This window comes from Dipodomys spectabilis, unplaced genomic scaffold (assembly GCF_019054845.1).
Source record: "Dipodomys spectabilis isolate Male_0828 unplaced genomic scaffold, ASM1905484v1 ptg000006l, whole genome shotgun sequence".
Lineage (NCBI taxonomy): Eukaryota > Metazoa > Chordata > Mammalia > Rodentia > Heteromyidae > Dipodomys > Dipodomys spectabilis.
Window position 1 is genome coordinate 7687743 of NW_024870683.1, and position 27702 is coordinate 7715444.

Consider the following 27702-nt stretch of genomic DNA (forward strand, 5'->3'; position numbering starts at 1 on the left):
ACAGGGAAGGAGAGCTGTAAGGGAGAAGGTCAAGAGGGGTCTGGGGATGATGGAGGAAGGGGTTTACTGAAGCTTCTAGAACTCAAGCCAGGAACTCATACCAGGGCAACGCGAACGCTAGAAGTCTCCATGGTAACAGCACTCGGGTCACCTCGCAAGTGAGTGAGTTTTCCGGAGGGGGCTGCTCCATGGAGCCGGTCGGGTGTCGAGCGAGTCTCTGGGTGGGATTCGTGGATACTGTGGGTACGTCCCTGGGGAGTCTGGTTCTGTGAAGATCTCTGTAGGGTTCCTATAAGATATATGGGGGCACACAGTGGGGGCTGTGAGGACCACGGTGGTGTTCGGGACTCTGCGGTCCGGAGGACAGGGTCTCAGCTGGGACTGGGGCGGAGTCTATCCTCGAAGCCCAGCAGAACTAAGTTAGGACCAATAGAATAGAGCAGGGGGCGGGCTTTGCCGAGAGAGCCCAATTGTATTGAGCAGGAGGCGGGACGCCATAGGACGTCAGGCCGAGGCCGCCGCCGCCGCGGGGCCTGGTTGTCGCCGGTTCAGCGCAGCCCGGAGTCGACCAGGCCTGAACTCCTCCCCAGGTCCCGGCCCCCGGCCCGAGGCCCTCGAGGACACCGGAGGCCATCCCCCGGGGAGGGGTGGGGAGCGGAGCCGCGAGTCAGCTCAGCGAGCGCCCCTCGCTGGCCTGTCCGGCCCCGCCCCCGCCCCGGGCCATGGCCCAGCCCTTGTCCCGGCCCCTCGTCCTATCCCTTTCCCAGCGTTGGCCTCCGGCCCCGCCCTCGTCCCTCTTCCTAAATTGGCCTCAGCCCCAGCCTGGGCCCCAGGGAATGCCAACATCCAGGGCCCAATCCAGCCCCCCCCTCAGGTCCCTGTCCCTGCCCCAGACTTGGCCCTTAGCCTCGCCTCGGCCCTCGTTCCACTCCCTGTCGCAAATCCCAGTCCACTCTCGGTCCCCACCCCATTCTCAGCGGTTGCCTAAGCCCCTGCCCCAGTGCCGGCCCTTACTTGAGTCGTTGTCCCAGCCCCTGCCTCCATCACACTCCCTGCCCTTGTTTAAGCCTGAGTACTCAGGCCAACCCTACTCATCGGCTCAACCTTTGCCCTCATCTCTGTGTTTACCCAAGTCTTTCCCACTGGCCCCCCGCCTCTCTCATACTCTACCCCTCTCCCAGCCTCGACTCAGGTCTGGGCTCCAGCTGCCATCAGTCCTCTTGCTGCTGTTGCTGTTCTCTGTCCTTGGCCCCGGGGCTGGTGAGTGCAGAAGTAGTAAAGACTGAGATAAGGATGGGGTTCCAGGCTGTGGGAGGTGTGGGATACAGAGAGGTTCAGGAAAGGTGGGATCTGGGGAAGAACTGGGGCAGAGATACGGAGCAGAGAGATCTTATACAACACAGGAATTGGCATTGTGGAAAGAGTGGTACTGGGTCTGGGGCTCAGCTGGTGGCTATTGTCCTTAAGACAGTCTTCAAGGTTTTCTTTCCCGGTGTCTATCTTACCCCAGTTGACTCTAGCTTTTTTCAGGAGACTCTTGAAAGCTTTCCTGCTCTCAAAGTTTGGTAGAGGAGGGCATTAGAATATGGCTTAAACCTTTGGGATATTGCCCATACATTCAAACAGGGTTAAGCAAAGAGTTCTGAAGGTAACATATTTCAAACAGATGGACATGGATTGTGTTTGTGTTACATGCATGCATCCACATGCACATACACACACACACAGTACTAGTTCTTGAACTCAAGGCTGAACTTCTTAGCTCAAGGCTAGCACTCTACCACTTGAACCACACCCCCCATTTACAGCTTTTTGGTGGTTATTTGGAAATAAGAGTTTCACAGGCTTTCCTTCTTCAGGCTGGTATTGAACCTGGATTGTCAGATTTTAGATTTCTTTTTTTTTTTTAATTTTTTTTAATTTAAAAAAAAATTTTTTTTTTTGGGTCCGGTCGTGGGGCCTGAACTCTGGGCCTGGGCACTGTCCCTCAGCTCTTCAGCTCAAGGCTAGCACTCTACCACTTGAGCCACAGCGCCACTTCCAGCTTTTTGCTGATGTGGTGCTGAGGAATCGAACCTAGGGCCTCAGGCATGCAAGGCAAGTGCTCTACCACTGAGCCACCTTCCCAGCCCCCAGATTTTAGATTTCTGAGTAGCTAGAATTATAGGTGTGAGCCACCAGCACCCCAGCTGGACATTTCCCCCCAAAGCTTGATTGGCTTAGGACTAATTCTTTATACTTTTAGAATAGGGTTAAAACTCAGAGTCCATTTTACAGATGGAAAACTGAAGTTCAGTGAGGGAGCAATTTGTTCAAGGTCATATTTATAAATGGCAGTGCTAGGGCTAGGAAGAAAAAAAGGTTTCCAGATTCCTCTCATATTAGTGGTCCCTCTCCTTCACCACTGTAATTTATGCTTAATAGAAAACCAAACTCAAGTGGGTAAAGGTTCATAGCCCAACTTGTCTGTCCCTCAGACAAGAAACTTCCTGCTTAAACTCTTGCTCATTTTCCAGGCTTCAGTATAGGGTCACCATGATGTTTAAGAAGTCACCTGGCTAAGAAAGAGAGGCCCAACTTTTGAATGTGTGGAATGTAGAAGGAGGAAGGGGTCTTTGTTTAGGGGATGTATCATACAGATGGTCCATCACAAATATCCTTATTCTAGGCTTCTGACTACCCCCTTTGACTACCTCCTTTGACCCCCTTCTGACTACCACCTCTGTTGGGTATCATTCTAACTAGGATGGCAATAACAGCTAATAGAGCATGTGGGGGTGGGATGGACCTACTGAACTTAGTGGGCTGGGCTTGACTATACAAGCTTGAGATCAGTACAACCGAGAGGTCACAACTGCAGAGATGTTTGGGTGCTTCTCTACCTGTGTATAATAGGTGTCCGCAGGAATGTTGGCAAAGTGCAATGTATGGACTTGCTTATGTGTTGGTGGGTGAAGGCACATGTATACTGTATGGGGCATATATATGTCCTGAGTACCTATGTTATTTTATGAGGGTCAGGGGACATATTATAGCCCTATGAACGTTTCTCTTCAGCTCTGCCCTGCTCCTTTTACAGACAGATCACTGAAGTGTTATCTTCATAAGTGGTGGTTCTTAGTTTGAAGGCAGTTTGAGGGCCTATCTACATGATGTGGGTTCTGTGTTGATTACAGCAAGTGGAAAGTTGGGAATTAGCAGAGGAAGCAGGTAAATCAGTAAGTCAAATTTTCACTTTTGTTAAGGGGAGTTTATAGTATTTAGCCTGATTAATGACTTCCATCCCTACCAGCATAGCATTTTTTCTTTTTTAAAATTATGTTTATTAAAATTTTTATGGTTATTATAAAGGCTACATACAGAGGAGTTACAGTTACATAAGTCAGTACATTGCTTTCTGGACAGTGAAATGTATAACGGATAGCCTTAGAGTATACAAAACAGGAAGTTGTGGATAAAAATAGAATTTCAGAGAAGCAGGTTTGATGTTTCATGAAGAACTATAATGAAATTAGGAAAGATAATCATATAGACCCAACTGCTGGTGGGGCTACCCTTAATGCTGTTTATAGATAATGCCTTGGCAGCTGTGGCCTGATATTTGGGTTCTCTGTGACCTAGTGCTGATGATGAGTTTTGTCTGAGGAGAAACTGGCAGTGCCATAGAACTATCATAGCATAAAGCTTCATAAATGCTGAGTATTTGCTTCAATCTCATTTCGGAAATGGAAGTTACTTCTTGGGTCTCTTAGTCTCAACCCTGATCTTGGGTTTTCCTGTTGGACTTAGTTAACTGGTTGATAACTCAAACATGCTTTACCTTTCTTAGAAATTAACTTTTCTCCTAGTGCCAGCAGGAGCAGGGCCAGTTTCAGCCTCTCTCTCTCTCTGTCTCTCTGTCTCTCTGTATTTGTGTGTGTGTGTGTGTGTGTGTGTGTGTGTGTATGTGTACATGGTGCTGGTGGTGGGGGTGAATCACCTGAGCTGCTTCATAGAAGGGACACAAGGACAGGTTAATATGAGCTTGGCTAGGGCCTTGCTCATGCTTCCTTTAAGATACAAGCCTTATTCAAACTGCAAATCAAAACTTGAGGTGGATAGGGCTGTGGACACTTCCGTCAAGAATCTGTCCTTCCTCTTTGTACTTCTAGGTTCCTCCCAGCATCCCTAGCTGTTAACTCACTCCTTTTCCCTGACAATCTGTTCTGTGATCTCTACAGCCTCTGGCCGCTTGGGGAATGGCTTAGCCAATTCCCCAAATTTCCAAGTCCTGCCACGGATTTTGAAACCCAAGGTGTTTTGTGTTTTTCAATCACTGTTTCCCAAACACTTCAGCTTCTGTTCACAGTTAATGTCTAGATCTGCAGGGAGCCACTGATGTTTTCTTAGCAGCTACGAGATGACCCATCCCAGCTTTGAGAAGGAGCAGCCCTTTTGTAGATCCAGCAGAGGGCACCCCAGAGCTCTTATTTCCCCTGTAACAATAGTATCCAAGGCTGTTCAGGGACTGGCCTGCTTCCCAATTGTCAAAGCCAGTGCTTTTATGTACCCTGCTGTCTTATCTATCATATCAGTTAGTCCATTGCCCTTGATCTTTCTCAGATGCATCTCCATTGTTCTCTGCTATGCTGAGCCTTTCTGGATTTCTAGGTAGTATTCCCTCAGCTTGTTAGTTAGTGGGGCTTCCTTGCTGACAGTTGAGACTAACGTGGCTGCCACTAGAAAGACTAGTCATTGGTTAACTGTAGCCTTTTAGGATGAGCCAGTCTAGGGCTTGTCCACTGTATGAGGTATCTCTCTTGAGCATGAGTCCTGAAGTTGCCCCAATTTACTGTGACCAACCTTAATCAGCATTCTTATCTTTGGCTGTTGACCTTTTCCAGATGCTTCTTTAAGTTGAATAGCAAGCAACCCGTTTTGCTTGTAATGTCTCCTATCTCAAGAGATAGAGGTTATGAGACTAGGTAAGCCTTTATAAGTATTTTCAGCCTGGCTGAAAACTCTCCATTCAGCCTCCCCTTCCCAGGTTCCTATTCTGTCCTGTAGACACTCACATTCCCCACCTTCTCATCTGTCCTTGAGGCATACTTCTGGGATCTGAAGTCCCTGGGGCTTTATTCTGGGAGACCTTGCCTACTTGGGGGAATCTCTTCTACTCAGCTGAACATCTTGCTTTCCTTCATTACCACAGTAATCCTGGTTCCTATGAGTTTGCCTGCCGTCATGACTTTCCTATTCACCTTGGCTGTGTTCCTGACAACTATGATTAGGTATCTTGGCATTTCTGTTAGAGATGACCACTTCCTCCCCACCTCCCAACCTCTGAATATTCTCAAGTGATCTGAGATTCTACTGGGTCACCATGTGTCTGCCTCGTAGGGCCTTCCTCTGGGAAAATGTCCTAGCTGTTCATTTTGACCCTGGAGGTTCTGATGACTCTCTTCCTGCGCACTCTCATGGTGGCCTGCCAGTCCTGCTCTTGCCTCTGCTACCCAAGCAGGCCCCTTGCAGGCCTTACCACACCTCCCTTCCCCTTTCCTGGCCTAAGTCAGTATACAGACAGCTCTTGTGAAGTTTCTGAGGTTTTTTTTTTTAAACTGCTTCTGACCACCCGGGAACAGAAAGGGGAGAAAATAAACAAGGAAGTTACACAGTTCTATGCCGCCTCCCAAGCCTCACAGGTGGAGTTCAAGCCTGTCCAGCGGCTTAAGAGCCCCCCATGCACACACACACACACACACACACACACACACACACACACACACACACACACACACACACACACACACACACACACACACACCCTCCTCTGTTTTTGTTAAGCTTGGCAAGAAGAGAACAATGGCATCTAAGTAAGGGGGCAGCTAAGAGTAGAAGGTCATATAAAAGGTCCTGGTTTTGATTCCTCAGTTTAGGTTTCAGCCTCAGTTACCATACCCGTAAGATGAGTTTAGTTTGTTTTTGTTTTTGTTTTTTTTAAACAAAGTATCTGTAAGGACTAAGCTATGCCTAGGGAGGGAGACTGGCATGCCTCTTGCTTAGTGAAATGCCTTCTGTCCTGCCTTCCTCCTTCTCTTTCTCCTGTTTCCTAGGAGGCCTTTTCCTGACGGATTACTCCACCTGCTCACCTCGAAAGCTGAGTCCTTTCCGCTCATTTGCCAGCACTGAGCTCTTCCACTTCCATGTTCCAGAGGACACGTTCCTGGCGGTTTGGAACCTCATCATCTTCAAGGAGCAGGGGGGGACCTTTGGGGACCACTGCCCAGACCAAAGTGTGACTGTGTGAGTGTCTGAGTTACCTCTCTAGCCCCATTTCTAATCCTGGCCACTTCCAAAACTGAATTGTGATGTGATATGCATGCCCCCCCCCCCCCCCCCCGCCAATCTATCTTCTGACCCCAACTTTGGTCCTTAACTATTTAATTTTGGAATGAAGTATGACTGAGAATTGAGTGTGGACCATGACCTCTGTTATCTGACTACTTCCTGATTTCTGTTTAACAGTATGAGTGTCTGAGCTAATCTCTTGACTCTTATGGCTTTTTTTTTGGTAGTTTGTTTGTGTGTGTGTGTGTGTGTGTGTGTGTGTGTGTGGGCGCACATGCCTATACTGAGGCTTGAACTCAGAGCTTCAAGCTCTTAGCTTTTTCCATTCAAGATTTGTGCTCTACCCCTTCAACCAAACCCCTATTTCCAAATTTTTGCTGGTTAATTGGAGATAAGAGTATTGCAGATTTTTCTGCGTGAGTTGGCTTCAAATTATGATCCTCAGATTTCAAACTCCTAAGTAGCTAGGATTACTGGTATGAGCCTCTGGCACCTGACTTATTTTACTGCTGTTGAGTAACGATTCTTTCTTTTCTCCATTTTCTACCTCCCACCCTACTGCCTGTTTTCCTCCTCTCCAAATTCTTGTCTCCCAGGTATTTCCGGTCAGGGGCACCCCCTGTCATCAATCCCCTGCACACACACTTCCCAGGGGACACAGCTGTGCCCGGGGTTTTCTCACTGACCCTCAGCTGGACGCTGCCCAACCGTACCTCAGGCATCTTTAATGTCAGCAGCCCTTTACCTGGGGACTGGTTCTTGGCTGCCCACCTTCCCCAGGCCCATGGCCACATCTCTGTCAAGGTGGGTTAATGCTGTAAGGGGCAGGAGGGGTCAAAGCTGCTTCTCCATCTGCTGGATTTCCCCCACATGTTACCTGGCATATCAGTACTGGGGCAGGCAGTTGGAGGCCAGCAAGTCACCTGGTGAATGGTCTGCAGCAGAAGGCCTTGGAACCTTTAGAGAACTTAGTAGTTACATGGTAGCTGAAGATAAAGTCCAGTGTCTAGAATCAGGCTCTGACACTGGAGAGTAGTGTCCTGCCCAGATGGAGGGAACCAGTGTTACTTTAAGGTGGTCAGGAGCTAACCAGGGATTGGTTGAATCTTCTGTACAAACCAAGAACTACTCTTGTTCTACATTTTGATGAATAATTACAGGCCACAGCCCTGTCTATAGTGCATATGGAAGTGTATTCTTTTTCTGTCATAGTTTCAGACAGTTCCCCCAACTCTGGAATACCGGTTAAAAGGAAGCCATGGGCAGCTGGTGTCTTTTCTGACTGTTGCCTTCCTTTCCTTTGAATATCAGCACTGAATTCAAAGAACAAAGACTGCTAAAGTCTAGAAAAGGCAGGTTATTGTGGTTTAGAGGACAAGGGAATGCCAGTGTTTTCTTGTCATTCTTGTATGTTAGATAGACTGGGCTTCCTTCTTGTAGTGAAGGGATCTGTAAGTTTCAAATTCTTGTTCATTGAAGGAGAGGTAGGATGTGATAAGGTGGCCACATACATTGGGCCCTGAGGTTAGGGTGAAGGGACTGAGCACGAGCAGAATAAGGATGAAAGAACAGGACATTATAGAGCTAGAAAGCTAGTGAGGTTTGGGCATTGAGAATTGAGAGGGGAAGAAATTTCCAACCAGGTTGAGTTCCTTGAAGTGTGGGACTCTTTTTGTGACAGACTCATCGTCTTTCATTGGAGTCCAGTGTTCAGAACAGGTATTAATAATGAGCTGAGAATAACATGGCAACAAGTTCCCTGGCTCTGCTGTTGGTAGGATATAAATGAGGGCTGAGGTAGTCTCAGGATAGGCTTATATTTCTTTTTTTTTGTCATTTGTGGAGCTTGAACTCAGGGCCTAGATGCTGTTCCTGAGCTCTTTCGCTCAAGGCTAGCACTCTACCACTTTGACCCACAGCTCCACTTGCAGTTTTTGAGTTGCTAATTGGAGATAAAGTCTCACGGGGACTTTTCTGCCAGGTCTGGCTCCTCAGATCTTAGCCTCCTGAGTAGCTAGGTATACAGGTGTGAACCACTGACACCCAGCTAAGGCTTGCATTTCTTGAGAGTAATGTATAAGAAGGCCTGGCAGTCCTCTGGATGAGATATGCTGACAGCTCATCTGGAAGAGGCTCTGGGTTATAGGTAGGCTTTGACTGGCATTAGAGATAAGTATTGTTCTACTGGGATGGATCCCTTCATAGGACTTTGACCAAGTTTCATGGGTTCTGCCCTTCATCCCCTGATCCTTGATGTACTTTGTGAGAGCTGACATAGATAATCCTCCATCCCATCTCCAGTTAGTCACCATCTTTCTAGGTAAGCAGGAAGTACCTAGAGCCTGGGACAATGGGGAATAAGAACATGATTTGAAATGCCCAGACAAAAGGGAGTTAGGCAGCAAGAAAAGAATGAGGTCTGACATGCATCTGGGCATAGCAAGTGAGGCGTAGCGGACTTAATACTGCAACTGATGCCCCTGCTAGTAATGCTCCCTGGGAGGCAGTGAGACAGGGAGAAGAGGACACAGTTTTACCTTGTGTATGAGCGGCAGCTGGTCTGGATACCAAGTAGACTTGTTCTAGAGGCAAGGATCTTGTGTATGCCTTTTCTAAGAATTTGATTACATTCTGGAATCTTATGTAAGCTTCTAAGGATCCTTAAGGTCTCCAGAATGGCCAATTTCCCAATTCAAACCTGAAAATTCATTGTCTAGGACATTTCTCTATCTTCTCTATTTCATCTTCTGTGAACCATAGTCTTAACTTCCTGTGAGGATTGGAAAACACAGGAAGTTATGTGGGTTCCAGGGTGGCCTTGGTCGGGGCCTAAAGAAGTCCAGTGATAAGAGTTCAGTTCTAGGACCCTTCTCAATTTGGGGGATGATCTCGGATATTCCCTTAACTTTTTGCCTTTTAGCACCTGAATTGTACTAGGTCTCAGGTTGGGTGCTAAAAAAACTGAAGTGAATAAGTTGTATATTAGTGAGATACAGGGTATTTGAAGAGGATGACAAAGAGAAGGCTAACAGCTTGGTTAGGAGGTAAGGCTCAAGAGTCAGGACATAGGGAAAGGTATTTTAGGTGGTGAGAGTAGCATGGGCCAAAGCTCAGAATGCAGAACTGGATTTATTTAGTGTTGGGTAGGTAGGTAAAGGAGATGGAGTGGACAGAACCTAGGTTATAGAAGGCCTAGAAGTTTGAACTGTCTGGAGACTGGTCGCCTGGAAAGGCTATAAAAAGGAAGCAACTTACTTGGTCTGGGCCAATCTCCTAAACTCCAGTTCCATGTCTGCTAGACCCATGTCTGCATTATTTAATACATACTCTTAGCATTTAGCACAGAGCATGGTACATAGTAGGGTTTGGCAATTTTTTTTTGCCCTTTTTGTCACCTTTTCAAACTCATAATGTCTCAAGCTGATCCCATTTATCCTCTTGTTCTTGTCCTTTCTTTCCTATCAACTGATTCTTTCTTGTCCCCCTGTCCTCCATCTCCTCGCCTTTCCTGCCTTAGAACATGTGTTCATTCTATGGCGCCCAGTTGCCAGCCTGCTTTGAGTCGCTGGCTGTTGGGTTGTGAATACCAGCTGGCACCCAAATGGCTCATAAGTAGAAAGTTCTCCCAAACGGCTGGGCACAGGTCTTCCTCGAAGGCCTCTTCTTTCCAGTCTAAGATTCAAATGTAAATAAAGCAGGTAAAATGGTGAAAATGTTTGGAAGGAAAGCAAAGAAGCAGATGGTATAGAAGACTGGATTCTGTTCAGTCTGTTAACTAGGACCAAGCATGACTCAATGGTAATGCAGCTGAAGTGATTAAAATCTGCTAACGGTGCCTCTTCTGCTTTTCCTCCTCCTAAGTTATTTTATTTATATTTCAAATAGGTAATATATGCACCTGGTACAACATTCGAAAGGTACAAAAGACATGCAGTGAAAAGTAAGTCTTCCTCTTCCCTCCTTCCAGTTCCCAATTCCTTCCCCAGAATTATCTAGTAACTGGCTTTTAAATTTACTTATTTATTTGGTACTGGGGATTGAACCCAGGGTCTCATTCTTGCTAGGCAAGTAGTCTACCACTTGAACTATATCCCCAGCCCAACTAGATCTTTATATTTATCTTTACTTCTTGATCGTTATCCTCTTGTCTTTTGTAGTATATCACATCTTGCCTCTCTTGTGCCTACCATCCTCTTCTCTGTCTTGATCTATTATAGTGATGTTAGGTCCTGGAAAAATTCCTTTTATTTTTTCCAATCTCTTTTTGTATCTAGCACAATTGTTTTAAATACTGTCTGTGAGTTAATGCCTTCTAAGAGTAGTCGGCTAGGCCTAATTTCTTTTAGTCTCAACTTTATATTCAACTGTTTATTTGTTATTTCTAATTAGCTGTTTAAGAAATGTCTCAAGCTTAGTATTTGTAAATCAAAGTTAAAAAAAAAATCTGATTCTCATTTTACTTCTCCTAATCTGAGCTTCTTTCTCTGGTTATTTTCTTTCATTAAATGTCATTGTCATCCACCAAGCTGTTCAAACCTCAAATTTAGGTGTCATCCTTGATTCCTATTTTCACTTTATCTCCCCACATCCAATTCATAAAGAAAAAGTCTTGTTGCCCCTACTTCTAAAAGAGTGTCTAAAAGACACATGAATGTGTCTACTTCTGTCTACTTCCACTTTCAGTACATATTCCCTCAGCTTTCTCCTTGGCCACCATAGTAACCTCCTAGATGATCTTCCTGCTTCCACTCCTGCCCCTGTAGACTTTCCATTTCCAGCACCTTCTCTGGTGCTGACTGTGGGCTTGTTGGTTATGGGTGATTCACAGAGAGGAGACTAAGTGTTTTTGGGCATGCCACTTTAAAGAAACTCAGCCCACCCAGAATCTATCTATCTTATCTTTCCATTTCAGGATCTTTCAGACTCTTACACTCAGTTTGGATTCTGTGTTAGTGGCTTGTAAGAACCTGATTTCTGTTGACTTTTCCCAACCCCACTGCAACTTCACTGCAGTTCTTCACCTTCCCTGGTCTTCCCTCCATATTGAGGGGACTGGATATGTGAGTGGTACAGTTGAAGGAAGGAGCACATTTTTATCAGAGAGGTCACATGTCCTGATTGCTTATTTGAAAACCAGAAGAAAGAAAAATATAGAGCAGTATTTTTTTCTCTGAACTGTCTGACAAGGAAATGGACCATCTTCTGAGCATATATCTTTATCCTTGGGACTCATTTACTGTGATTATTTTAATAATCCTGACATAGGAGATGGGGGTGGGGTGTCCCTGAAATGCCTTATGAAGAGTGTTTCTGATCATTAGGGACAAATAGTCTTTTGTTGACACCAAAGATGAGGGACATCTGTTCTGGATATCAGAGAGAAATTTCTGAGCATCTCCCTTGGTTCAAGAGCTCTCTGAAGGTACTGTCTTTTGCAATTCAACAGCACTTACTTTATGCTAGTGGTATGCTAGGCACTGAGCATGCATTGATGAAGAGGCACAGAAACATTTCACACAGATGGTAATGAGAGCTTCTGGCCTGAATCTATCATGGCCCCCTTCCAGCCTCCTAGAGCTTTGGTGGAAGTCAGTGCCTTGGGCTGGCTGTTCTTGGCATGAAATGAAGTAGGATGTCAGGGCTTGGATCTTTTGTCCCAGAACAAGGCTTGGAGGTATGTCTTGGGAAGAGTAACAACACAAGTGAGTCATACCCTCTAAGTTATATTGGGTCAGCAAAAGACTATTTTGTCCAGAAGGTTAGAAAAACCTAATTAGATCCTGGTGCCCCTTGACTGACATGGGACTTCGATGGCTGCAAGTACCATGAAATAGGAATGATGACAAATGGGACTGTGCACATGGAAGGGTGATGGGGCTCTATAGGCTGCAGAAGGGGCTAGGGAATTTGTTCAGGATGAGAGAAAACAGGAGATGTGATCTTGTCCTCTACTGGCAGAAGATACAGTGGGAGGCTGAAGAGCAGGTTGTATCTGTGGACCTCAAGGGCAGAGTAATGGGAGGGGGGTAAAAAATGACAGGTTTTGGTTTCATGAAGGTTGGAATAATCCCCAGCTTGATTGATTCATTATTGATTCATTTATTTGGCAAACATTCTTTGTGAGTTGTGCATACTATGTTAGGCCTACATCAGGAGAACAAAAATAAAATAAGACAGAGTTCTTATTCTCAAGTTGCTAATAGTCTGGAGATTGTCTGAGAGCTCATTAATGGCTCTCACTGTTGGGATAGAGCAGAGGCTTGACCAGCATATGTGAAGGGGCAAGTTGAGGAATAAAGATAAAGATTCAGATTGGCTAGTGGTTAGCAGGGTTGTATTAGAGGCCTTGAAGGAGCTTTCCATTGTCCACAACAGAGCCAGTGTTCTGGCTGGGGGATTAGAGTTGTTTGAGATTACTGTGAGTTGGGGCTGGCCAGCCATGCTCAGGAGGGAGAGTTGGACTGGGAGAAGGTATGATGAGCAGCATCTGATTGTTATCTGGGTCTGGTCATTGAGCACTGAGGATCACAGCAGATCTTGCAGGCCCAGGTAGGTGGGAAGTGATCAGAAAGGACTACTCAGAGCTTAGAGAGAGCCCATAGTCAGAGCCCTGGGATTGAAGAGGCCAGAGGGGTTTCTTTTGGATTAATCTAGCAAGTTCTTACTAGCACTGGTTTAGTAGCACCCTTGCTATCCTCCGACCTCCTGTCATCCTTGCTTTTGTCTCAGGGTCTCCAGGATGAATGTCAGTACCTTCTTCAGCCACAGCTGATCATCAGGCGTTTGCTGGATGTTGCTGTGTTGGTTCCTGGCCGTCCCTCAGAGCAAACCCTTTCTCTCCACAATCACTCAGCCCTGTACAAGTAAGTTGAACAAATCTGGCTCCTCTGGTTGTAAATAGGTGCAAGGGGGCTCTTTTGGCTTCTTAGCCACCTGCCTGGTTCTGCTCTCCCTGCAGCCAAACTAAGCTTCTTGGGTGACCCAGAGCCCTAGGGTGGGTTGGATTCCCACCACAGAAAAGACCCGAAAAGGCTCTATGTTCCTCTGTGTCCTCTGGTCCATCTCTGCTCCTTCATCCTTTTGTTTACCTCTTTATGGTATCCCTCTCATTTCTCTGCCTTTTCTTGCCCCCAACCTCTCCTCTGCCCAGGGTCTTTGTGCCCAGCTTTACTTACAGGGTTTCAGCACAGCTGGTGTGTGTGGGGAGCCGAGCGGTGTCTACCTGCCCCCTGACATTGCGCCTACGTCCCAAGGCCCCACCCCTGCACAACTCAAGCTCTGTGGCCTGTGGAGGTGCCTCAGTATGCCAGCTGGAGCTAGCACTGCCTCCCTGGGGACACTGGGTCTATGTGCGTGTGGAGACACCATCCCGTGGCCCCAGTAGGACTGTCCGCTTCCAGCTGGTTGTGCGGTTGCAAGGTCAGAACCCCTACATCTACCCTAACCACCCAGACTGTGCAGACATCTATAGCTGGGAGGTGACCCAGGTGGCCCTCTGCCATGTCCCTACAGTCTCCCCTGTTTTACCCAGGCTCCTTCACACTTCTGGAGGTCACTCCTTCCTAGAATTCTAAGTCACTGAGAAGCCTTCTGATTGTTTTTTGCATCTGATTCTAATAAGAGAGACTCTCATTATCTGCCCCTCTCCGGTGTACACTGAATCTATATTGTGTATATTTTTCTTGTCTTAATCTCTTAGTTTCCTGAGGTAGATAGGGACAAGGACATAGTCCTTGCCAAAAACCCATGGGAATCAATGAGACAGTCTGTCACATTTAATTTTATCTGTTTCAACAGCATTTTTACAGCTCCTTGGAAGGGACATTTGATCTTGATTTCCTCCAATATAACATACTATTAGCTGGGGCCACTAGGAAACCCTTGTACCTTATCCTGTGACCCTAGATGCCCCATACTCTCAAGGAATGTGGCATGCGAGTTCTCACCCCCTGTTCTTGGTTATATCCCATCTCACTTTGTTCTGTTTTCCTCCACTTCACAGAGTGCCCACAGCCCAGCCTATCCCGAGCACTGGTCCCTGGAGCTGCCATGAACATGCCTCAGTCCCTGGGCAACCAGCAACTGCCTCCCGAGCTACCATCCCTGGGGACCCCAGTAGAGGGACCTGGGACCACATCTCCACCTGAGCACTGCTGGCCTGTGCGCCCTACTCTACGCAATGAGCTAGATACCTTCTCTGTCCACTTCTACATCTTCTTTGGCCCCAGTGTGGCCCTTCCACCTGAGCGCCCAGCTGTGTTTGCCCTGCGGCTGTTGCCAGTGCTCGACAGTGGAGGTGTCCTCAGCCTGGAGCTCCAGCTCAATGTGGTACTCTGTGGGGTGGGGTGGTTGCCCTGTGGGGGAGCCTAAAGGAGAAGGTGTCAGGGGTAGGAGGGCTTTTATCTCCTCCAGAAAGCCTGTCCAGGGTGTTTCTCTCTATTTGTAAAATTAGGGACCAAGTCTCAGTCCAGTTTTGGTTGACAAGCTCGCTCCGTATTGCTCACTATGAGTGGGATGGAGCCATTTAAAGCAACTCAGAGTAGTCCGGTCCTGGTGTTCCCACACACATGCACAGGGCTTCTCTCAGGGGTGATTGTTCACTTTTTCTTGTTTCTCTTCTGCAATGAGGGATCATCATTTCTTTTTTTTTTTTTTGGTCCGGTCGTGGGGCCTGAACTCTGGGCCTGGGCGCTGTCCCTCAGCTCTTCAGCTCAAGGCTAGCACTCTACCACTTGAGCCACAGCGCCACTTCCGGCTTTTTTCTTTTTGCTTATGTGGTGCTGAGGAATCGAACCCAGGGCCTCGAGCATGCAAGGCAAGTGCTCTACCACTGAGCCACCTTCCCAGCCCCGGGATCATCATTTCTTGAGGCCATGAAGTTTGTGTTTGGACAGTTTCTATTACTAAGGGTATTTTTGAGGTGCCATTGAAACCTGCTTCCATGAACGTTTACCCACTGAGCTTTGTTTTGGCCAGTAAATACTCTTCTTAAAAATAATTAACAGACTTTTTGATAGTAGCAGCTTTTGAATTCAGTCTTATACTTGCTAGACGGGTGTTACCACTGAACCACACTTCTAGTCCCCCCCTCTTGCTTTTTTTTTTTTTTTTTCTTTGCTGGTTCTTTTCAGGAATATTTTTCAGGTTATTTTGCTTCCCACTTGGGCTTGTATTTAGATGTCTATTTTAGGCTGCCTATAGTTGTTTGGAACCCAACCCAACCACACCATTGCATTCAGATTTTTTTAGTTGAGATGGAATCTTGAATTTTCAGTCTGGGCTGGCCTTGAACCTGATTTTAAAGCACAACCTGCCCATTCTCTGATTCTCAGGTAGCTAGGATTATAGGCATGAGCCATTGATACCCAACATAGACTTTAATTTTTGAAGTTTTAACTTTATAGAAAACTGAGCAGAACATGCAGCCTTCTCATATGCCTCTCTCTTCCTGCAGTTTCTTTTAATGACATCTTGCCTTAGAGTAAGTAATAAGTTCATTATATCCCTCAGCCCTTCGTGCTTTCTCTCAGTCAATACTGACACTCTACCATTTGAACCACACCTCTAGTTTCTGCTTTTTGCTGGTTAATAGGAGACAAAAGTTTAAATGATTTAGAATGGCTGTTTTTGGATCCACTGACGTCTGATCTTTATTTACTTTTTTTTTGGTACTGGTCCTGGGTCTTGAACTTAGGGCCTGGGTGCTCTCCCGGAGCTTTTCTGCTCAAGGCTAGTACTCTATCACTTGAGCCACAGCTCCACATTCAGCTTTCTGGTAGTCTCATGGACTTTCCTGCCTGGACTGTTTTCGAACTGTGATCCTCAGATCTCAGCCTACTGGGTAGCTAGGAGTATAAATGTGAGCTACTGGTGCCAATCTTAATTTTCTTTTTGAGACAGGGTCTCTCTGTGTATAGGTTTAGCCTAGACGTGGTAATCCTTCTGCCTCTTCCTCCCAAATGCTGGGATTACAGGCATGCATCACTGTGTCCAGCCATATTCTACTTTAATAGCCTTTCAGATGTTTCATCTCTATATCTCCAAAGCTGATACAATGTTGGTTCTTAGGGCCCTGGCATCCAGATCTCTCCCCATCTATCACCACTTCTTCTAGTCATACTTTTGGTCATGGTGTCTCTGGAATAGATGATCTGAGGTAATGTGACTAGGGTGGCAGGCAATTCTTGGATTTGTACAATTAGACCAAGTGATTTTTCTGAGCTACTGGATCTTACTATCAGATCATCTGGGCCAGTGGTAAACTAAAATGCCTGGTCTTTTTCCTTTCCTTTGTTTTTTTTTTTCTTGAGAACAATTGTATATAAATATTTCTATTATAAAAATAACAAGATCATATAAAAACTTTGGACATAAAAGAAAACATTTTCAATAAAACTGTTTAACTTTTTGGCATGCCTCCTCACAGCTCTTCTCCACATTAATGGCTTTGTTTAGCTAGTTGTAATCCAGGGGCATATACATTTTGGTCCCTTGAGACTGTGAACTGTTGCCAGTTCCCATCATGTGTTTTTACAGTGAGGTTTTTTTAAACCTAAATGGGAAAATTTATGTCTATGTGGGGCACTGCTTGATATTGGTTAGGTCTGTGGGCCTTGTCTACTTTGTATAGCTCATATATTTATGAAGCCTGTGATCTTCACATCTAAGTTATTATTGTCTGCGTTAAACAGGACTAGGATGAGGACAGAGTCCTGTGGTGAGCCATTGGAGGTTATCTGCTTTGATCATCTCCACTGGGTTTTGACCCAATAATTTATGTACTAACACCTAGCCAGAGATCCTTTTTAACTGTATTATCCCTCAGCTCTGAGGGCAGGGACCACCTACCTCCCCACTAGGAAATCTGAGGACTGTACTATAGTTTGGTGTGTGTGTGTGTGTGTGTGTGTGTGTGTGTGTGTGTGTGTGTGTGTGTGTGTGTGTGTTGGTTCTTCAACCTGAAGCCATGCCTTATAGTCATACTATTTCTCTCTTACTCAGTTCTGGCTAAGACTGTATTGTTTGTATTTGCTTATTGCCATGCCTATGGGCAAAGACAGAGATTTTGATATGACTCTTAAATTTTAGAGCTCATATCAGACCAGCCTCACCATATCATTCTTTTTTCCTGAGTACCTGGAGAATAATGGTCTAGTCTCTCTCCCCAACTACCGTAGCGCTTACCCTCTCCCTCTTTTCATTCCTCTCCACTCACTCACATCTGCTTCCATTTGTTCATTTGCATACTATGACACTTGCTGCACACCTTATGCAGCCTGTTTGATTTATTTGGAAAGGTATATCATCATTTCTACTCCGATATTTTCCTCCACATTTGTTCTTCTTTGGCTTCCCTGAAATGACTTTCACTGAATAATATACTTGAACATATTACTTTGGGAGATTTATAAGCAGGTTCTAAGAAACTCACTTTTAGGATTAAGGACATGGGAACATAACAACACACAGCTTCTTTGGTGAGAATTTCTCTGGACCCAGTGCTTCTCAGGCCCGGTTGCTTGCTAAGCAGGGGCTCTTCCACTTTAGCCATACCTCCAGTCCCTACCTGTGCTTCTCCTGGTGACCTGGGCTGTGATCGTACTACCTGTGCTTTCCTGTTGCTGGGAATGACACGTGCCAACTACCACCCCCATCTCTGCTCTCAAGTAGCGAGGTGGATTGAGCTACCTGGACCTTGGAGACTGATTCACCTTTATTGTATGCATGCACACTATGAAAATTCACCATGCTGCTTTCATTACTTGTAAGTTAGGATCAAACATATGGCTCACTTCTAGGGATACATTTCCTTTTCCTTTCCAGATTTAAACATTTTTTTTCACCTCATGGTCTGTTTTATCCCACTCTTTGTGTTTGAATCAGGTGAGATTATGGTATTCTGATACTTTTCTGCTTGCAGTCAGCCCCATACATTTACTCCTGGGGCAGGGGGCATCAGGTTTCTTTGAATCCCAACCAGCTTGCTACATTTAATACTTCTGGTATTCCATTACCACCATTCAGAATTCAAGATTGTTCTACTGAGAAGTGAGTTTCTTTACAAGCCTCTTGCCACTCAGCCTCAAGGCAAGATGACTGAAAACCTTAAATTGCCTTGGTCAACAACTAGTTCAACATCTGGCACAGCCGCCCTGTCCCCCAATAAACTAGATAGGATAGAAAAAGATGGTGTACTGCCTTTTGAAGGGAACTTTTTCATCAGAATTTGATGAAAGATCGCTACTGTGGACAAGCTGATGCTTTTCAGTCTTGGCTTCTGCGAATGGAGTCAAGAGAGCAGAGCAGCATGTGTATGTGTGTGGGGTGCCTTGGGAGGTGGGGAGAATACACTATCCAATGAGATGAAAGATTGACAGATGTAGATGTTGTGATGGTGAGTCAGGAAACAGTCTTAACACAAGGCTGTCCATACCTGTTCTACCCAGAGTTCCCTGCACCAAGAAAATGTGACAGTGTTTGGATGCTTGACCCACGAGGTGCCCTTGAGCCTGGGTGATGCTGCGGTGACCTGTTCCAAAGGTGGGGTGAGGAATAGGGAAGGGGAGGAGGCCAGAAGTTTCCACAGGGCTGGGTGAGGTGGCAGGGGATGGAGGCAGGCCAGATTAAGGCCTCTGGGAAGTTAAAGTGGGTGGGTGAGGGTTTCTGGGTCCTGATCACACGCTGATGTGCGTCCCTCTCTTCCCCCTTCAGAGTCTCTAGCCGGCTTCTTGCTATCTGTCAGTGCCACCTCCAGAGTGGCCAGGCTTCGAATCCCATTCCCACAGACAGGGACTTGGTTCCTGACCCTCCGCTCTCTGTGTGGAGTGGGGCCTCGGTAAGAGATTGCTGGGCTGGTTCTGGGATGGGTGGGTGTGGTTCATGCACAAGGTAATTGGTAGTGTGTGCACACATGCAGGTTTGTGCGGTGCCGCAATGCAACGGCTGAAGTGCGGCTGCGCACCTTCCTGTCACCGTGCGTGGACGACTGTGGGCCTTATGGCCAGTGCAAGCTGCTGCGCACGCACAACTACCTGTATGCGGCCTGTGAGTGCAAGGCTGGTGAGTGTGCTGGGTCTCCTGGGTTTTAGGGTGGCCTGGAGGGGTGTGTGAGCTGGGCCCTAGCCTGGGTGGGGGCCAAAGCCCCATGGCTGCCTTCTGTCTTCTTCTACTCCTCGCCCTCCCCACCCACAGGGTGGCGGGGCTGGGGCTGCACCGACAGTGCCGATGCACTCACCTATGGATTCCAGCTGCTGTCCACGCTCTTGCTCTGCCTCAGCAACCTCATGTTCTTGCCACCCGTGGTCCTGGCCATTCGGAGCCGATATGTGCTAGAAGCTGCTGTCTACACCTTCACTATGTTCTTCTCCACGGTATGCGGTGGTCGTCCCTGTCTTCACGGTGTCCTTGTCCGTGGTGGAGGGCAGGGGTCTGTATTCCACCACGTTCTCCATGGTGTGGGGGACCTCTCTGTCTTCACCGTGTCTTCTAGAACAGTGCTCTCTTTTTTGTAAGGTGCCTTGAGATTAATGGCTAAAGCTGTTTTCAACTTAATATAACAAGTGTGTGGCTCCGGCTATTGCACATACTGCCTACCTCGAAAGCGAAGGGCAGATACCTTGACTAACAACACCTTGGCTAAGAAACTGTCCCAGGGTATGAAATTGTGTCTCTACCTTTACAAGGTGTGAAATGCAGAGATGTGCAGAGTCTTCACCTTCCTCATGTTCTTGTATGATGTGAAGGGCTAGCTATATTGTGCTCATGGCTTCTACTGTACTGGGGATTTCAGCTCTTTAGTGTGTTCATTGCTCTAAAAGCATGCCCATGTTTTCCCATGGAAACTTCTAGAAGGTAGAGGAAAGCTCTGTATTGGGCAATTGATGTAGGAAAAGTCTGGCTCTCAGAGTCCTGAAGCATCATGGGAAATGATAATGCTTTAAACACCTCCATTTCATTACAGAATTTCCACAGTTCTTTCCCTTAGATTTCTACTCTTTTTTTTTTTTTTTGTCGGTCGTGGGGCGTGAACTCTGGGCCTGGGCGCTGTCCCTCAGCTCTTCAGCTCAAGGCGAGCGCTCTACCACTTGAGCTACAGGGCCACTTCCGGTTTTCTGGTGGTTTATTGGAGATAGGAATCTCACAGTCTTTCCTGCCCGGGCTGGCTTTGAACCGCGATCCTCAGAACTCAGCCTCCTGAGTAGCTAGGATTACAGGCGTGAGCCACCAGCGCCCGGCTTTTCTACTCTTATATAACCAGAAAGATCCATATTACAAGCAGAAGTTTCAGATACTAATAGGAAAGGTAGAGAAGAGGATCTGCTAGATTTAACCCCAAGTATTTTCCCTGCCAAGATTCTGCATCTAGGGATCTCGTTATCTCATCAGTGGGTTTCTGGCATCTTGTGACACAGTGACTATCTTAGATGGATTCACACTCTCCTAATATCTGGGCAATAAGGATATCACAAAAACCCATCTGTGCTTTCTTGGTGTCCAGCAGTCCTTGACATATGGGAGAAAAGTAGGGGACAGATGTGCTGAAAGTGAAGGTCACAGGAGTCTCCTGGGTGCTCATCCACAAATGAGGCAGCGTAGACTTATCACCATGTCTCTAGAGAGAGCTTGGCTCTTTTGGCAGGATAAAAACGCATTCCAATTTTGCCTGACTGGGCCCCTTTTCAGGCCTGCTCTGATAGTGCCTCATTCTATTTTTATACCAGACACTATTTTTCTTATTGCCAGATGCCCTTTATACTGCTGTTTACCAAATCCTCTAGCAACAGCTGTTCTGCCAGCCTACTCCTGGCTCCAGGCTGATCTAACGTGACTCACAATTAGTAAGATTACTTTTTTTTCTTTTAAACAGTGCTGGGGTTTAAATTCAGGGCCTCACCTCCAGTCCTTTTTGCTTTCACTATTTTTCAAATACTGTTTCACTTTTTTGCTTGTGATGGCCTGACACACAGTCCTATTTCTGTATCCCACATGGCTGATATGACAGGCTTGTATCACTGCATCCAGGTTTTAATCGGTTGAGGTGGGATTTCAAGAACTTTTCTGCATAGGACTGACCTTGAACTGTGATCTTCCTGATTTTGACCTTCCAAGTAATTAGGATTACAGGCATGAGCCACTGCACCCAACACCCCTACTTTCATAGATAAGGCAAATAAGTAAGAGAATAATGAAGAACTACTGGTTCTGAGGCTTTAACTGAAGTCATGCTTTTAATTCTAGTTCTTTTTCCACATGGGTCAGAACAGAGCTGCTGGCATCTAGTTTTCCAGGAGAATATTCCCCATTGTCCCTCCTTTCTATTATTTCCTTAGTTTAGACTTATTTCTGCATCTGTGTCCATTGAAGGACCCATTGGTGATATTGCAATTGGTACTACCACCATAGAAGGTCGGTCATTTTCCTGTCTTAAAATTCAGAATAGTTTATATTTGGGAGTACTTTAGAAATTTACACATATAAAGTGTTAAAGATAAAAAAAAACAGGCCACAACCTGACATTTGATTTTGTATGTAGCAAATAGTTTAGCTGATAACAGCAGCAAAGGGACACATATTGAACATGTGCTATGTTAGGCACTACTAATTTAATCCTCACAATATACTGTCATAATAGGTAGTCACGTTTATTCTTTTTATGTGTATATGTGTGCTGGTATCAGAGTTTGAACTCAAAGCCTTGAGCTCCAGCTTGGCTTTCTTTGTGTGTATGTCAGGGATGGAGGTATGGAGCTTGGCCTCAGAGTTTGCATTGTCCCTCAGTTTTTCTTGCTCATAGCTGGTGTTCTACCTCTGAGCCATGCCTCCAGTTCAGGATTTTGCAGGCTAATTGCAGATGCAGTCTTATAGACTTTTCTACCAGGGATGGCTTCAAACCATGATTATCTAGGTCTCAGCCTCCTAAAAAGCAAGGGCTACTAGTGTGAACCACTGGCATCCAACTTCACTTTCATTCTTATTACTTTCATTTGTTTGTTTTTGTCGGAGAACAGATTCAAGCTTGGTATCCGATGCTTTTACTCATTGGCTGTCACTTTACCACCTGAGCCCTGCCTTTAACCACATTTTGTTAGATGAATGAAATTTGAATGCTTTGCCTGGAACATGAATGATAGAGTCTAGATAGTCAGATTCTAGGTTCCTCACATATAATCACTGTGGGAACATGGATTGGTAATTTCTAAACTAACTTCAGTGCCTCAGAAGCCCTCAAGTATTATAGAGAAACATGTGACTTCAACTTAGTACTTTTCCTTAAATTCTTTTTTTTTTTCTGGTCATGGGGCTTGAATTCAGGGCCTGAGCCCTGTCCCTGAGCCATTTTGCTCAAGGTAAGCACTCTATCACTTTGAAACACACAGCACCACTTACAGGTTTCTGGTAGTTAATTGGAGAGTCTTATGGACTTTCCTGCCCAGGCTGCAATCCTCAGGTCTTGGCATCCTGATTAGCTAGGCTTACAGGTGTGAACCACCAGTGCTCAACTTCAAATTCTTTGTGTGTGCGTGTGTGTGTGTGTGTGTGAGCGTTGGTACCAGGACTTGAACTCAGAGCCTCATGCTCTTCTGTAGGTTTTTCACTCAAAGTTGGTGGTCTACCACTTTGAGCCACACCTCCACTTCCAGCTTTCTTTCTTTCATTTTTGATGGTTAACTGAAATAAGAACCAGATTTTGTCTGCACGGGCTGGCTTCCAACTAGGGTCTATAGATCTTAGCGTCTTGAGTAGGTGAGCAACTGTGCCTAGCCTCTCCTCAAATTCTTGTCATAGTTCCTCCTTTTCTTTTATCTTTTTTTCTATTTTTTTGTGATGCTAGGGACCAAACCCAGAGTCTTATTCATATGAGATAAGTGCTCTGCCACCGAACCACATCCCAGCTCTCTCTAATTCATAAGAACCAATCAGGAGATAAGAAAACAGAACCAAACCACAGGAGTGATGTTACACACCTGTAATCCCAGCTACATAAGAAGCATAGGTAAAAGGATCATGATCCAATGCCAGGTCTGGGCAAAAGCACGAGAACCTATCTGAAAAAATAACTAAAGCAAAAAAGGGTTAGGGGTATGGCTCAAGTGGTAGAATGCCTGTCTTGAAAGTTCAAGGTTTAAGCACTGGTACAGACAAACTAAAATAGAAACAAAACCAACAAAACAAAACAAAAAAAACCATATATAAAACACTTCAGTGACACAACTCTAATCCATATAGTCCAAGCCATAGATCGTTCTTAATGCTATTTGAGTCCTATAATTAGATCTCGAAAGCCCAGGTAGAGCCCACATCCTGAGACCATTCAGCCTTCCTTGGTTATTGCTGCTATCTTGGCTACAAGCCTATTTTCTCATTACCTTTTTGGTTCCTCAATCATCACAGGTAATTTTCCATAGCCCTTGGCGAAAATCACATAACTGCTTCTAAAAGAAAACATAATTAGGAAACAAAAATAAAAGAGAAATAGTAAGTTTCATTATATCCTGACTGCAAATATTGCAGTCTTTGCATTGATTAAATATGCTTTCATTTCCAGTGTGATACTCTGTAATGCCTAGTTTCACCATTTTTGAGCATTAGATGAACTGTTTAGTTATAAAAATTAAAATAATGCACATAAAAACAATTTAGGATAATTTTCTGTGGGGGAGGGTTCTGGAGTTTGAACATAGGGCCTCGTGCTTGCTAGACAAGGGCTCTATCTTGAGCCATACCCCAGATCTCTTTTGCTTTACTTATTTTCAAATAAGATCTCAAGGTTTTGCCCAACCAACCTCAGACTGTGACCTTCCTTATTTATGATGTTCGGATCCTCTTACCTATGGCATTCTATGTAACTGGGATAACAGATGCATACTGCCATATCTAGCTTCTGTGAGATGGGGTCTTGTCATCTTTTTACATGGCCTTGAACGTTGGTCCTCCAGTCTCTCCCACTCATAGTTGTGAACCTCTGTGCCTATGCCAGGACAATAACCTCAGATATAGCGTTCAGATCTGGGGAAATGACCAACTTAGATTGGAATTACATTAATAGAATTTAGTTTGTAGTCTTAATATCTTTAATTCCCTAATTTTTAAAAATCATTTATTTTTAGTACTTATTTATTTTATTGGTCCTGGGACTTGAACTCTGGGCCTTGTCACTGTTCCTGAGCTTCTCTTGCTTGAGGCTAGTGCTCTATCACTTGAGTCACAGCTCTAATTCTGGCTTTTTGGGTAATTTATTGGAGATAAGAGTCTCATAGACTTTGCTGCCCAGGCTAGTTTTGAACTGCAGTTCTCAGATCTTAGCCTCCAGAGTAGCTAGGATTACAGGTATGAATAAGCCTCTGACACACAACTTAAAATCATTTCCAATACTTCTATTGCTATTGATAAAAGGAATAACAATATAAAAATACTAATATAAAAATCAGCTCACAAGTTTTAGTGGGACAATTTCTTCCTACAGCAATCTTTTAAAAAATTTATATTGCTATTATTAAGGTGATATACAGAGGGGTTATCATAAACACACAATAATCTTAATTTGCTCTGACTTTTTAAAAGCACATAGAACATAATCAGCCATAGAGCATTAGTGAGAAGATCTCTCTAAAACCCCTTCAAGAAGAGATACTATTTCCATTTCTCCCACTTTTTTTTTAGTGCAGAGAATTTCCTAGGAGAAAATCTGTTGTCTGTTATTCCTCTAGATATGTCCTTAGTATTTGGAGAATCAGCTTTGCCTTTTATTCTGCTGACCTGTATTCTTATCTTAGGTCAAATGTTCATTACACGTTCCTCTTCCAAAAACTTTTGGGCATTTCTTTCTTTATACTTGAAAGTCAGTCATATGGAACAAGTGCTTGGTTAAGCCTGAAATGTAAGGGTAATGCTTGACAAGAAAATCCAAATCATAAATACATATTAAAAGTGATTTAGTGACCTCTATTTGTGTCTAGTGTTGGAGGGAGAGAATAACCAATGTCCTATTTGGTCTTTTTCTAGTTTACGTATTAGAAAAAGACCAAAATATTGATGCATTTAGGAAACAAATTAACTCTCACCACAGCTAAGAGAAAGCACTGTAAAAATAAACAAATCTTGTGGGCATAGTCAAAGTAGACACTGTCCCTTCTTCACCTTGTTTTGAATAGTGGGAAGCTCCAAGCTGTACTCCATGGCCTTAGCAACAGCCTTCTTGATTACTGTGCTCCCTGCCTCCTTGGCTTGGGTAAAGAGGATGAAGGAGGGCAGTTAGTGGACGTCAGGAGAGTTAAGCCCAATTCAGACTCAGCTCTCAGGGGAAACTAGAACATGCAAGGGAGGTTCAGGGTCTAGATTAGCCAACAGGCTAGAGCCAGATTCCAAAGCTTGGGCCTGGGTTGGGGATTGTTGCTGGGACCCACAGTGGGCATGAGGAGAGAGGGAAGGGATTGGCCTCAGCTTGTGAGTTCTGGGCCCTTTGGCCTGTCACTCACCATAGTATATTCTAGAAGCAGGAAGATTAGGAAGGTGAGGACCACAGTCAGAGATGCCAGATACAGCATATGAAGCCAACCAGGTCTCTATACTGCATGTTTCTTAGGAGTAGGGGAGTCAGACATTTCCTCATTCCACTCACCTGTGACCCCTGACCTCTATTTCTGATAAACACCCCTATGGCTTCCTTCTCTTTGTTTTGTAGACCTGCACCTGCGCTTCAGGGCTTTTCAACACCTGTCATTTCTTTCTCCAGTTCTATCATGCCTGTGACCAGCCAGGCATCGTGGTTTTCTGCATCATGGACTATGACGTGCTGCAGTTCTGTGATTTTCTGGGCTCCTTAATGTCCGTGTGGGTCACTGTCATCGCCATGGCTCGTTTACAGCCTGTGGTCAAGCAGGTCAGTGCAGAGGGGCCCTGGGGGATAACCATAGCCAAAGTCTACTGGAAATTGAAATTTGTTCCTGGCGGGGGGGGGGGGGGGGGGGGGGGGAGGGGGGGAGGGATTTTACAAGTGCTTCTCACCAATCAGGTCCCGCCCCTGCAGTGCTCTCACTTTGCTCTGGCCCAGCCCCTGGAGTCCTCTTTCCCTAGGTGCTGTATCTGCTGGGGGCTATGCTGCTGTCCATGGCTCTGCAGCTTGACCGACATGGACTCTGGAACCTTCTTGGACCCAGTCTCTTCGCCCTGGGGATCTTGGCCACAGCCTGGGTAAGGGTGGGGAGGGCTGAGGAGGAGGGTGGGAGGAGCAGGACTTGGGTGAAGGGTCTTGGCTATATAGTCTCCAATTTAAGGTGGGTTTGGACTGTCATGCCTGGGACCAGCCAGGCATTGTGGTTTTCTGCATCATGGACTATCATGTGTCATCTGCCTACAGCACCTACTTCAGTAGTAGGCAGGCAGGTATCTTTAGGTCACAATCAGGGTTCAAGAGAAACCTGAGCATGACCAGCTCTGGCTGAGGTTCTAGGGCCTGGCATTCTGAGCCCCACCTCTCTGCCTCCCCCAGACAGTGCGCAGTGTCCGTCGTCGTCATTGCTACCCACCCACATGGCGCCGCTGGCTCTTCTACCTGTGTCCAGGAAGCCTCATCGCAGGCAGCGCTGTCCTACTCTATGCTTTTGTGGAAACCCGGGACAACTACTTCTACATTCATAGCATTTGGCATATGCTCATCGCCGGCAGTGTGGGCTTCTTGCTGCCTCCTCGTGCCAAGACTGACCGTCGGGTCCCATCTGGAGCCCGGGCCCGGGGCTGTGGTTACCAGCTGTGCATCAATGAGCAAGAGGAGTTGGGCCTTGTGGGCCCTGGTGGGGCCACTGTCAGCAGCATCTGTGCTAGCTGAGAGGGGCTTTGGGCCAGGCTCCTAGGGGATATGAACCCTTCCTAGGGTTCTTTCTAGGGCCATGGAGCCCACTTGGGGATGAGAGATAAGCTGCATTTCTCTCAACATGGAGTCTTTCTCAAGAACATTGAATTCTTTCAGGGACCTGGAGGCCTTCCCAGGACACGGGGGCTTCTGGAGGGCCTGGAGTCCTCCTGAGTCCATGGAGTCCTTTCTTAAGGACTGGAGCTATGCAGGGCACAGAGCCTACTCAGGACAAAGGAATCCCTCCTAGGGATGTGGAGCCCTTCCCAGTAATCTGGAGGCCTCCTACAGACATGAATTGTTTCCCATGGAGTCCATCTTGGGGGAAACTGAGTCTCTAGATTTTTGTGAGAGACTCAGTAATTCTGGCTTCAGATTTCCTTCCCAGAGGCAGTGTGTGTGGGCTGGGCTGGGCTGGACTTGGAAAGGGGTGTTGCAGGACAGATGGAGCTGGGGCAGGGATGATGGTGGGACAGGGATGTAGGTGGAATCTGATTTGTCTCCAATGAAGTATATGTTGGTTCTAT

General features: G+C 45.9%; 1 protein-coding gene across 4 annotated transcripts; it reads left to right on the plus strand.

Moving 5' to 3' along the window:
* The first annotated feature begins 563 nt into the window (after window positions 1-563).
* Tmem8b (transmembrane protein 8B) lies at window positions 564-27702 on the plus strand. 4 transcript variants are annotated; one of them, XM_042698472.1, is made up of 13 exons: window positions 564-1260; window positions 6093-6282; window positions 6924-7131; window positions 13057-13190; window positions 13478-13746; window positions 14330-14655; window positions 18774-18867; window positions 19039-19162; window positions 19244-19386; window positions 19519-19697; window positions 26060-26206; window positions 26401-26517; window positions 26816-27702. In XM_042698472.1, exons 1-13 carry the CDS (start codon window positions 723-725, stop codon window positions 27149-27151), a joined length of 2805 nt encoding a protein of 934 aa, XP_042554406.1. In that variant the 5' UTR covers window positions 564-722; the 3' UTR covers window positions 27152-27702. The 4 variants fall into 4 exon arrangements, with proteins under 4 accessions (XP_042554406.1, XP_042554400.1, XP_042554415.1 ...); XM_042698466.1 differs by having other exon boundaries at window positions 26820-27702; XM_042698481.1 differs by lacking the exons at window positions 564-1260; window positions 6093-6282; window positions 6924-7131; window positions 13478-13746 and adding an exon at window positions 11874-12001 and having other exon boundaries at window positions 26820-27702.